The sequence below is a fragment of the Typopeltis vanoorti genome, chromosome 7 (genome assembly GCF_054136105.1).
Source record: "Typopeltis vanoorti isolate ZY-2024b chromosome 7, IOZ_Tvanoo_1.0, whole genome shotgun sequence".
Classification (NCBI taxonomy): Eukaryota; Metazoa; Arthropoda; class Arachnida; order Uropygi; family Thelyphonidae; genus Typopeltis; species Typopeltis vanoorti.
In genome coordinates, this window is record NC_143555.1 from 4,334,201 (window position 1) to 4,346,683 (window position 12,483).

Sequence of the window (12,483 nt, forward strand, 5' to 3'; positions counted from 1 at the left end):
ATATTGCTACTCATCCACTTAATCCCTACTCAGTTTATCCTCCTTACCCTGGGTATGTGCTCTGATACTGCCTCACTCAAACAATCCTTGACTGCTTCCCATGTACTAATGACATTCATTCCATGTAGTTTCTTATGTCATAGCACTGCTCCAAGTTGCCTCCTAAGTTTGTCATAATCACCAGCTTTGTAGTTCCACATAAACCCCTTCTTGACTGAAATTTCCACATGTTGAGCAACCTTCCAGGACAAAACTGCATGGTCACTTTTCTCAGTTGGAGGTAGAGTTGCTGCTATAATTGCAGATAAATCTTCTGATGCTGTTACTATATCTAACACTCCTGGTCTCTTCCATCATGTGTTATTTCAGGTAATTATCCCTTAATAATGACAAGACAGGATGTTTAGTGAGGTGTTGCTACAAACCAAGGAGCACAGGGTGGGGAGCAGGAAATGTTTAGGCAGTTGAGCTTGGCAAGTGCATGAAGAATGATTGTTACAGGAGATTTTAACTATAGCAGTATAAGCTGGGAAGAGGAAAATGTAGTAATAAGGGGATGGAATTTCTAGAATTCTTGAGGGACAAATGTCTTAGGCAACATGTAATAGAGGGAATACGAGGTTCAAGAGTTTTGGATTTGGTCATAGTGTCAGAAAAGCTGATAATAAGTGAGATGACATCTCTCCCACCAGCTGGAGGGAGTGACCATGTGGTTTTGACTTGGAAGATGAATAGATATGCAGGTGTATCAAAGAAAAGGGAACGTATTTGGAATTATAAGGCAGGTGATTATAATAGTCTTAGGTATCAACTAGGGGCAGTTCCATGGAGGGAAGAATTGAAAGGCCAGGATATCATTAGTGCTTGGGAAATTGTGAAGGAATATTTGTGAGCAGCAATAGTAAGCTGTATTCCATGATTGAAAAAGCAGACATAATTTGGTGTAAAGTGGATGACAAACAATATCAAACAGGAAATGCAGTTGAAAAAGAGATTATGGAGGAGAGATAAGGAGAGGGGTGGAGGGAAGATACATGAAGAATATAAGATACAGACCAGGAGAGTGACCAGTATGGTGAAGAAGGCAAAACTGGAATATGAGAAGAGATGGCAATAAGATCCAAAGAAAACCCAAGGGAATTTTTTAGCTATGTGGCCAGTAGTAGGAGAAATGATTGTGGAAGAATGACATTGTGGGATAAAAATGGGAATAGAGTGACTGATGCAGAGGACATAGTGGAATTGTTCAATGAGCACTTTATTGGAGTATTTCATCCTGGAGAAGAAAGTCTTAATACTAGAGGGATAGGGCAGGTTCCGGGTTTAGAGATGCAAGAGGAGAGTGTGTTCCAAATATGGAGTACTCTGGATACTAGTAAAACTGTGGGACTGGATGGTATTTCACCACGGGTTTTGAGAGAATGTGCTAAAAAACTGACAGCTCTGTTGACCTGGCTCTTCAATAAAAGTCTGGCTGTGGGGAAAGGTGCCCAGAGAATGGAAGGAAGATAAGAATTGCATAAGGGTGGTAGCAGACTGGAAGTGTCTAATTATAGGCCAGTTTGTGTGTCATCAGTAGTTGTTAAGATCTTGGAGAAATTAGTGAGGGACCGTATACAGTTAGGCAAATGAGGGTAATGTTATCTGTGAGAGTCAACATGAATTTGTTAAGGGGCACTCTTGTTTTAGTAATATGCTAGCCATTTATAATAAAGTTACAAGAGCAGTAGATGAGAGAAAGGCATATACTGTCATTTTCTTGGATTTAGTGAAGGAATTTGACAGGGTGCCACTTAATAAGTTGATATTTAAGTTGCACCACACATGGATTTGGATGTCAGGTTGGTCGACTGGATTGAGGATTGGTTGTATGATAGATATCAGAGAGTTGTGTATGGTGTGGCAGTTTCAAGGATGCAGAAGGTTACAAGTGGGGTCCCACAGGGCTCAGTACTGGGACCTGTATTGATTTATATCAATGACATTGTCAGTGGATTGCAAGGGGATAGTCAGTTGTTGCAGATGATGTGAAGCTGGGAAGGGTTATCAGTAATAGTGCAGATGTGGCAGCCCTGCAAGAGGATTTGAATAAGCTAGAGAGATAGGCAAATGAATGGGGGTGTCAGTTTAATGCAGCAAAATGTAAGGTCTTTAGGTTTGGGATCCATCGATGGGAGGATGCTTACTCAGATTGGAGGAGCTATATTGGAGGAAGTAGGGGGAGACAAGAGATCTGGGGTGATGATTGATAGAAAAGTGAAATTCAGGGAGCATATTGCAAAGGTGGTGAAGGTAACCCAGAGGATTGCTGCAATACTGAGAAAGACGTTAACCTGCAGAGATAAGAGTTATCATTCCGTTGTATAAGACCCTGATCAGACCACACTTAGACTATTGTTCTCAGATTTGGTTCTCAGGATTTGAAGGCGATAATTTAAATGTGGAAAGGGTACAGAGGCAGATAACAAAGATGATTTCAGGACTGTACAATGTCAGTTACGAGGATCGATTGAGGGAATGTGGACTGCAGAGTTTGGTGGATAGAAGGAGAGGTGATATGATTGAGACTTTTAAACTGTTGAGAGGCAGTTACAGGGTAGACATTTGGGAGTTCTTTCACTTGGTAGAACGATGGAAGGAGCGATGACAAGGGCCATCCCTGGAAGTTACGAAAGGAAGCTGTGAGCTAGAGGGTGGGGAGTGGTTGAACCGTGGAATGCATTGCGTGAGAGAGCGGTTAGAGCAAGAATGGTCAGTGAGTTCAAGGAGTGGTCTGATAATTGTGTTTCCCTACAGACGACCTCCCACAGAGTCTTTTGACTCCATGGAGGCCTGAATAATAATAATAATAATAACTGTGTAAATTCCATTTCCATTTTGCCATGTGCCCTTTCTTCCTCCAATCTATATCACCATAGATCTGGGGATCCAGAAGAAGATGTTGTCCACATCTTCTTCTGGATCCCCAGATCTATAGCAGCAACCAACAATATATTTTGTCCTATCGGCCTCTATCTCACACCAGACAGCCTTTAATGAATGATATCCGTCAGGTCTACAATCTTCCTTAACTTCTATTTTTGTTAGTTGAAGTTCTTCATCAATACAATCTCCATTACATTCTATCCCATATATCTTATACCTGACCAGAAATTCTTAAATATCAAGGTATAAAAGTTTTGCATAATTGAGAGCGCTTGATCAGAAGATCAAATTACAGATGACTGAAGTAGAACTCTCATAGTTCCCATCTATATAAAAGGTAAGAGAACTGTGAGAATTACAGAGGAATTTCTCTACTAAGTGTTCCAGGGTAACATTTATGCAAGCACACTTGACAAGAGGCTAAGAAAAATTGTAAAAAGGAAACTTGGAGAAGAACAAGCTGGGTTCAGGCCAAATAGAGGCTGTCAGCATCAGATTTTCACTTTACAACAAATAGTTGAGAAATCATGGGAACATGACAAGGATTTGTACTTGAGTTTTCTAGATATGGATAAGGCAAATGACAAGGTGCTGAGAAAATCTTTTCAAAATACTACAGTTATATGGCGTAAATGGAACATTATACAGAGCAGCGCTACATGGTGTATATTTAAGTTGTAATTCAGCAGTTAGAATTGAAGGAAATAAGGAAATTTGTTTGTAAAATCAGGGATAAGACAAGAATGCAGAAAGAACTCTTATTGATCATCTATGTGGATCATGTTATGAAAGTGGCATTAAATACCTGATATTAAAATCAGAGATATCAAACTTACTTAGCTCTTTGCTTCTATGCAGATGATGATGTACTCCTAAATACATCCAATGCAAATCTCTGGATTTCTCTGACTAAATTTCATAACAGCTGTAACAAAAGACCAAACTATGAAAATAGAGGAATATAGAAAATTTCAGCGGTATTCTCAATGAAGAACCTACAGAACAAGCAACAGCTTTTAGTGAAAATGGCAAATTAAATTTGAAAATAACAACAGAATAAGCAAAGGGAGTATGGTGGGGAGCCAGTTGAATAAATTTATATGGAATAAGAGAGAAATTAGCCAAAATACCAAACTATCAGTATATGACAGTGTTCAAACTAGTTTTAAGTTATGGATCTGAGTGTTCTGAGAAAAATTAGGGTAATGAACACATTGCATAAAGTCATATTAAAAGTGCTGATTACCTTGATGAATCTGTGATTTCAGTCAGGATTTCTCTATGACTGCAGGTTGTAAAGAATCCAGCAATTCCTGTCTTGGGCCTTTCTTCTCCATTTTCTTCCAACTTTCTTAAGCATTGGGTCTTCCCACCTTAAGGCTGGTCTTCCAGGTTTCCTTTTGGTTTTGGTAAAAGTGATGATATTAGAAGGAAACTTGACATTGTTAGCAGAGCTGATCTAAGGTGGTATGGCAACTTAAACAGAATGGGAGAGGAAAGGTTAGCAAAACAGGTGTTTGATGCCAAGATGGTTGTAAAGAGACTCAGAGGTAGACGGTTCTTGGTGATTGATTGAGTCAGAAGTGCCTTAGAAGAATGAAACATTACATTCGACAATATATGACTGACAAGTATTGATTAATTTGGATGGAAATTGTGGATAGGAGATTAATAATAATGTAAATTTAATCATGTAGTGCTGTCATAGTAGCCTGAATCCCCCTACCCCTTGAGGGTACATATCAGGAAGATGATCATGATCTTATTTTTTGCACATAACCAAATGATATTTGGAGTAACTGCAGACAGTGTACAAAAATGCTGTTTTTATTTGTATTATTTATTTATTTCATTTTTTTTTTTTTTTTGTGGCTCTAACTCCAAAAGGTTTATTTGTAAACTTATACTGCAGTAGGCTAATGATTTTTTTTTCTATTATTTTATTGATTTTCTTATTTTTTTACTTTTATTCATTTTTTACCTACTTTAGAAACCCTGCTCTAGAGACCAAATATGGAACGTTTTCAAGACATAAGTCTCCAATAAGTGGGACCACCTATAAACAATCACAAACATCCATGACCATGGTAAGATTTGGACTGTGCTTGTTGGTTCGAGAGTGCATATGCTAACCACTCAGGCAACCAGGCCAGCAAATATAAATATAAATCAAATTTCATAATAAAACCATATAATACATAATTTTCTGAAGAAAAAACTAAAATAGTTATAGACTACAAAATAATTGAAAAAGTTGGTAATTTTAATTATTTGGGTTATAGTTAAGTTACAATGAAGATTTAAAGATTTCTATTAAAATTAACAATTTCATTAAAGTAAATGAAATAAATGTGTAAATAAATGAAGTAAATGTGTCAAAAGTAAAGCACTACGACTAGCTGTAGTCACCAAAAATGCAGAATATAAATGTATAATGTTTTATCAAAATCACTATTTAGTTTATTAGACACATGTATTCATAAGAATAAATAATAATTTTTATTATTGCAAATATTTTGATCAGAAACTAACTGGTCGTCATTATCATTGTATCAGCATAATCACATGGGGAAGCTAGAACAAAGAATGTTAATCCTATTTATAGAGCAGAGCCACATGCCAGAATGACACCTTGTTGGGTAGTTAGAAAATAAAATAAGATTACCATTCAAGCCATAATTGAAGTTAAGTGTTCGAAATAAAAACTAAATTTAGATAATGAATTGAATGACATAGCATTATATCAGCATTAAAGGGGGAGGGGATGCACTATTGCTTGCCATTTTATGAGGATGAGACTCTCCCAAATCTTGATAGTAGAGAGGCAGTCATTCAAATTTAAATTTTGGTAGTGTAGAAGTATTTCAGTACTCTTGAAATAACTGCTCACACCTAAACCTGCACCAATGTAAAAGGGTAGTATTGGACCAGAGGATATTGTGGTCAGTGTCCACTCTGTGCGGAACAAGGCCAGATTTTTTAGTAATTGTTGTTGATATAAGATTGGTGTCTTCTGGTTGTACTATGTATAGAGAGAGAAAGAGAGGGCTTTTTATCTTTCATGAATGGTAACCAAGAGGAGATTTTTTTTTCTTATCAACAAAATGCAGTAAAACCATATTTCAGTAAGTTGTCCTTCATGGAGGGCAAGATAAAGATAAAGGAGAGCAAGATAAAGAGGACAAGCATGCAATGGGAGATGAAAAACTCAGACATACTGCCCACACAGAGGGAACTTAGTCTCCTGTTCACACTTGGCCTTTACAGTTTCCCCTCTATATACTACCATACTTGGACTCCCCGACATAAACTGGCAGAGTAAGTGGCAGCAGGATTTGTAACTATCTGATCAGGAAGCTTCTGAATTCATTGCCGTCTAGTTCAGGTCTGCATACTATTTATTGGCTGGCCTGCAGAAGTGTTTTACTGTTGTACTCTCAAATAGGAAGGCTCTAAGTCATTGTATTTGTCATGTGAGATGGGGGGGGGAGACAGAGGCTGAAACCCTTGCTATGAAGACTAAACATGGCAATAGACTACTCAAAACTTGTGATGAGCAAAGGTGGTGGTGTTTAACCAGGCAAATGAAAGACATCTGTCACCTACAGAATCCAAACAGGATCTTGGATTTTTTAAAATTTTTATTTAAGCACTCAGATGTTTGTATTTGCACCTTACGTTAAAACTTAATATGTTTAGTTGCTGAATTTTTCTTCACAGTTATCTGGTACCTTTATAACTAGCAGTATTCTTATAACATCTTTTGAATTTTATTATTTTTACTTAATACTATTTTTTCTGGAATATATATAAAGATATTGGCAAGAAAATATTTTTGTCTAAATACTTTGCATGTTTATTACATCTTCAATGCTGACTGTGAAAAATCTTGGTGATTTTGGAAGTATATTTCAAGTTAGTTTGCAACTTTTATTTTTATATAACTTACACCCAAGTCTAGTTATAAGAGTTAACAAACTTGCAAAAGCGGAAACAGCATAATTTTCCCCCCTCCTGGTTAGCCGAGTAGTTAGTGTATCCACTCTCCAGCCAAAAGCCTGCAGGTTTGAATCCCACCTTGGGCATGGATGTTTGTGATTGTGGAGACCGAGTTGTAGAGAAGGTGCCCTCTCTCAATTAGTCTTTGGACTCCTTGGAGGTGTCATGTAATAATAATAATATTAATAATCTTTCAACAGTCCCATTATTATTTTGAGTGCTAAAAAAAAAAAACAGCAATCAAAAAATCAGATTTTTGCATTGCTAGTTTTTTTTTTTTTTTTTTTTTTTTTTTTAAGACAAATGCAATGACTTAGAGCCTTCCTATTTGAGAGTACATCAGTGAAACAGCCCAGTATTCTTTAACCTGATCCAAAAATATTACTAAGAGACCTATTTTTTAAACTTCTGTTTTATTTATTTCTTTTTTGTCTGTGATCCTATTCACAAGAAGCAGCTGCAATATTTTGTGTATTTGTACTGCAAGAGGACACTTATGCTTAAGTCTTTATAAATCTTCACAGATTATCAGTTTTGTTTCTCATATTGTGTTTTTCTGAGAAGAAAGATGGTTTATGAAATGTATATTTTTTTCCAGTATAACCAATAATATCACTTTGACACACTTGGAAGAATCAAAATCGATGAGCAGTTTCTAATTTTGCTTCCCCCCCCTCACAATAACTTCCATCAAAAAAACAAATATTTGAGTTTTACTTGAGTAAATTTCAACCTCTATTAGCATTTTTGAGATTTCACAGACTTAATTGCAGATAATATCATTCATTTCAGTTTTCCTAATTAAATGTAACTGCCTTTAAAATTTGGAAGTTCATAATCTGAATATAATTTCTCATCTTGCATGTGTCCAGTTTTTCCTTCAATAGCAATCAGTTATGAGATCATTTAACTTTTGATGACATTCATAATGATATAACAGAAGAATGGCTTCTGGTTTTTTTTTACTGGTTTCCAAGGCTATTAATCTGTGGCTTAAGTAGTATCTTTTCCTTTCAGGAATGGTTTTTAACCATAGAGCTCAATTAACTGAACTGAACTAACATGTTTGAAGGTTGGTAGAAATGAACCCATCTGCTAGCTTTTGTTTTGGGAAATTAAAAGGTACTAGCAGAGGAGGGTGTTCCATCCTTGACCTGATGGAACATCCTTCTTTAACATACTGATTTCATTACAGATGGAGTCTTAAATATTCATTTTTCTCTTCTCTGCTTACCTTTCTTAAGCAAAATTGACAATAAGTGGTATGATCTTTTTGTTCTTGTTCATATGTGAATCTCATAGATTGAACCAGCAGTATGGCAAGAATAAATTAAGCTATTCAGAGCCCCTGTGATCAAGAAGCAAAATATATGAGAAGCTTAACATTTTTCTTATTGGCTGTTTTATATTCAAATTACAGGTTCCATAATTTGATACAAGCAGTGGGAGATTGCTCTTGTAATTTTTTGCATAACACTATTGAAATTATAAGAACTAGTTCTGCCAATATCTATTTACTATACATGATTATTGTGCCAAATTACACTAACAAACTTTGTTTGAATTTTTTTTTTAAAGTCATGTTTATGTGAGGTAAGAATCAGAGTAGGAACAAGTTTTACATCATTGCTGACTGACCATTGTGGAGAGCCTAAATTGCCAATTATGCATATCTGTTACATAGTTATGGTAGGTGTGTTAGGGAAGTATACAAAAAATATGTTTATTTAGTTGTGTGTGATTCCACAAAGGTTCTGTATAATCCTTTTTTTTTATGTCTTCAATCATAAACAAAACAGACTATAAGGTTCATATCCCGCTGTAAACAGCTGTTTATGAACATCCTTAGCTGGTAAATTAATTTCATTGTCCACTGTGAGTCCACATCACCTTATTTATTTGGAAGCCTGATGTGACTTGTGAGGAAAAAAAAAAGTATCATGTTTGGTCTCTAGTGCATGGTTTCTGGATTATCTAACCCTTAGCACACCCATGGCATTATAATATACTATAGGTTTCAAATATTTATAGACAGAAATCAGTAATTTTACTTAAGTGTGTTTGTATAATCCCCCCCCCCCTACTTTCATTGTGAGAGCAAACAAGAAAGCTATTAATGAAAATTATGGAGTGCTTGAATGTAGAAAAATATGGAATAGAACAGACAAAAGCTAACATAAATAATTTAATTTATAACATAAATACATTTTATAATAAAATAACAAAATGTTTCATTTTAAAGTTGTGGGTTTTATTATAAAGAAAATGTAAGACTTGTTCTTTTATTATTATTACTTTTTTATAAAATTGAAAGCCAAACTTTCAAATATTAATTTTTTTCTTATGTATTTGTTAAAAATATATATTAAAAGAAGATGAATATGTAAAAGTAGATTAGACCATATTAAAAACAATTTATACTCAAGTGTAAATTGGACATCACACTAACTATATGGAGATATCTGTTCATTGGACATTGTTTTACAACTTCATCATTTCTCATATCTTGCTTGAAGTAACAAAAATTGTGTACTGTCTGAAGACTTTGATAAGCATCCATGCCAACATGGGATTTGCACCCACCTAAGCTGACTAAACCATCAGATTGTGTAGGGCTTGAAAAATACATTCTATCTTTTGTAGCTATGGAGCAAATTCACTTTGAAATTATACTTAAATATTTCAATGTTCAAAAATGCTATGGCATATCCTATTGGTATTATATGCCTGATAATATATCCTTTGAGTCTTCATTCCTTATTAGAAGACATAAGAATGTATTGGCTTAGCTAATCTGGAGGAATTCAAGTTATTTTGAACCATCAATAAACTGTTACAGATTTCCATTTTTGCTTTTGTGCTCTTCGCAGTGTATACAGCAAGGTTGGTGGCTGAAAGCCCCACAGTTAGAACTCCTAGTTATTTAATCTTTCAAGCAGTTAAATTTACTGAAATATTTCATCCAGATTAATATAGAATTTTCTCAAATACAAGGAATTTAAAATTAATATCATAAATGAAATTGAGCACAATTAGAAATGTATGAAATAAAAGTAAATTGCAGTGATATTACATGTGTATTATATCCACTACTTTTAAGTCTTACTTAAAAGCCATGCATATGAGAAAAAAAATTTAATAAAAATCTCATTAAGCAAATAAGTTTTTAAGAACTGACTTTAAGAACTTTCTGACTTATACTTAATTTTGATAGCTTGCAGGATGGTTTGATGGAAACATGGATGAAAGTGGCTGGTTATTGATATAATCAAGCATAAACACAGTATCTCAATTTTTTAAATATTAAATTAAAATGCCTTTAGAAGGAACATTGTCTGTTTCCTTGTTGCACTTACAATAAGAATAATGATTAAGTAGTTAAAAAAAAAAAATATATATATATATATATATATATATATATATATATATATACTATGTTTCACTACTACATAGTCTTGCAACGTCATCAGGAATAACTGAGTTTTACAATAAAACACACTAAAGAATATGCAGTATGTGAAACTTTGAATTTAAAACAATTGCTTGTGAAATACGTTGTGCATGTTTCATTTGTTATACATGCTGGTGGTTGTTTCCTCATTGTTAGTAGGTGGTTGCTGAAGTTACTCAGTTCAGGTAATACAACATCTGAGCTAATTTTATCCTTGATTTGTTATTCATATAAGATAAGTATTTCTAATATAATGACCATTATAATATATCTACTATATTATATGCTATACAATATTGTACTATAACTGTTATTTAAAACTTGTTTCATCAATGCAGGGGTTTAATTTTTGTATTATATTATTTTTCAGTTCTGAAAAAATGTCAAGGCTGGGTGCAAAAACCTACAGCCGAAAACAAGAATGCAAGACAAGCTTACAGTTTGAAAACCTTTTATCAGACAAGGGCAATAAACCTTCTACTGCCAAGGTATCTGTAGCAGCCGTTCACAGATGGGGAATGACATCATTTACTTCTATAAGAAAGACTCAACAGAATGGTCAAAAAGATATTGGTTTAGATAAGAATGATAGAGCAAAGCGTCCAAAACTAGAACCGAAGCATGCTTCTCCATCAGAAGATCCTTTTAGTTTTGATGCAGAAAGTGAATTATCCAGCAAAAGATCTCATCAGACTAAAGTGTCTCATAATACCAGTCCAAATGCATTAATATCTGCAGTGTTGCCAAGTAAATCTTACTTGAAACCAAATAAATTCTTTAAGAGTGGAGGAACTAGGTTCTTTGTTCATTCTTCAGCTCCTTCACCAAAATCTGATTTTGATGCATTAAGGTTATCTATAGGTGACAGCTATGGGATTACAAACAGGATTGAAAGTGAAAACCTGCCTACAGACATTACAAATAGGCATGCATTTTCATTAAGAGAAAGTTCAGTTGCAAAAACTACAAATGAAATATTGCAAACTAGTAGTATTCATTTCAGGCATTCATCAAATGCACCCTCAGTGTGTGCTCCTAGTACTGTTAGCACTGCTAGTGAATGTGAACAAGTGTATAGTGTAGCATTTGCAAAGGATGATATTTTATCTAAAACATCACCAACAGATTTTCATTACAGTTCACAGATTGACTCTGTATTATTTCCTTCAGAAATTTCAAGGGACCGGAATCAAGTTAATGTAGATAGTACATATTCTGACATGCATTCATTGGATGAGGAGGTTAAATGTGTAGATTATACAAATGACAAGACATCAGAAATAAGTGAAACTTTATATGATACATATTCACACAAGCGAAACCAGGTTGGTGAAATAAATACTATTTCTCATAGTGTAAATTTAGAAAAGTTTTCCGATGACTCAGTGTCTGTAAATAATACTTGGACAGCAGTGTCAGAGAACTTAAGTGTGCTGGAAAGTGAGAATGAAAACCTTTTTGACAGGGCACAAGCAGCACCGGCTGTCACATTGTGTGATAAACCGGCAGAGCCAATAGATAATTCAGGTACATTGTCAAGGACACATTTGGGCTCTAGTGAGTCATTACAAACTTGTGACAATAATGTGAAAAAAGTTCAGAGGAATGTTTTTAGTTCTAGACGTATATTCAACAGTTCAAAGAAGGTTTGTATGTTTTAGATATGTTTAAAAGTGGTATTTTTTTGCTTTCATTTTATTCTGTAAATTAGTCTTAAACATTATAATTTTTAATTTTGTGTTTAAATTAGGGATTGAAATAAATATCTGAAGAACAAATCCTTTTTGATCCTCAAACAATAATTCTAGATTGGAATGAACTAGTGAACTAGTTTTTTTGTAAATATATTTCTCTCCTATTGAAACAATTGATGTTTAGGTTCTAGGATATCTATCTTTGAGAATTTAATCAAGAGGAGCGAAATTTTTTTCACTCCGGTTTGAAGCAAAAAATTTCACTCTCAGAAAATAATGCTCCATTTGATATAAAAATACATACATATATATTGTACACTCAGTGGACAAATCATTAGAGATACCTCCTCTAGCATGAAGAACAAGCCTGTTCTCTGAGGCATTGACTCCACCAAATGCAGAAGGGTTGCCAGA

At 34.5% G+C, this 12,483-nt stretch overlaps 1 protein-coding gene across 2 annotated transcripts in view; it reads left to right on the forward strand.

The window, feature by feature from the left end:
• The window catches only part of LOC150104457 (wings apart-like protein homolog), a 249,014-nt gene that overhangs the window by 21,404 nt on the left and 215,127 nt on the right, over positions 1-12,483 (forward strand). For both annotated transcript variants that reach the window (XM_090395636.1, XM_090395635.1), the window contains one exon: positions 10,746-12,021. In XM_090395636.1, the coding sequence (XP_090251762.1) occupies positions 10,756-12,021 (1,266 nt within the window). In that variant the 5' untranslated portion in view covers positions 10,746-10,755. The remainder of the gene's footprint in view (positions 1-10,745; positions 12,022-12,483) is intronic.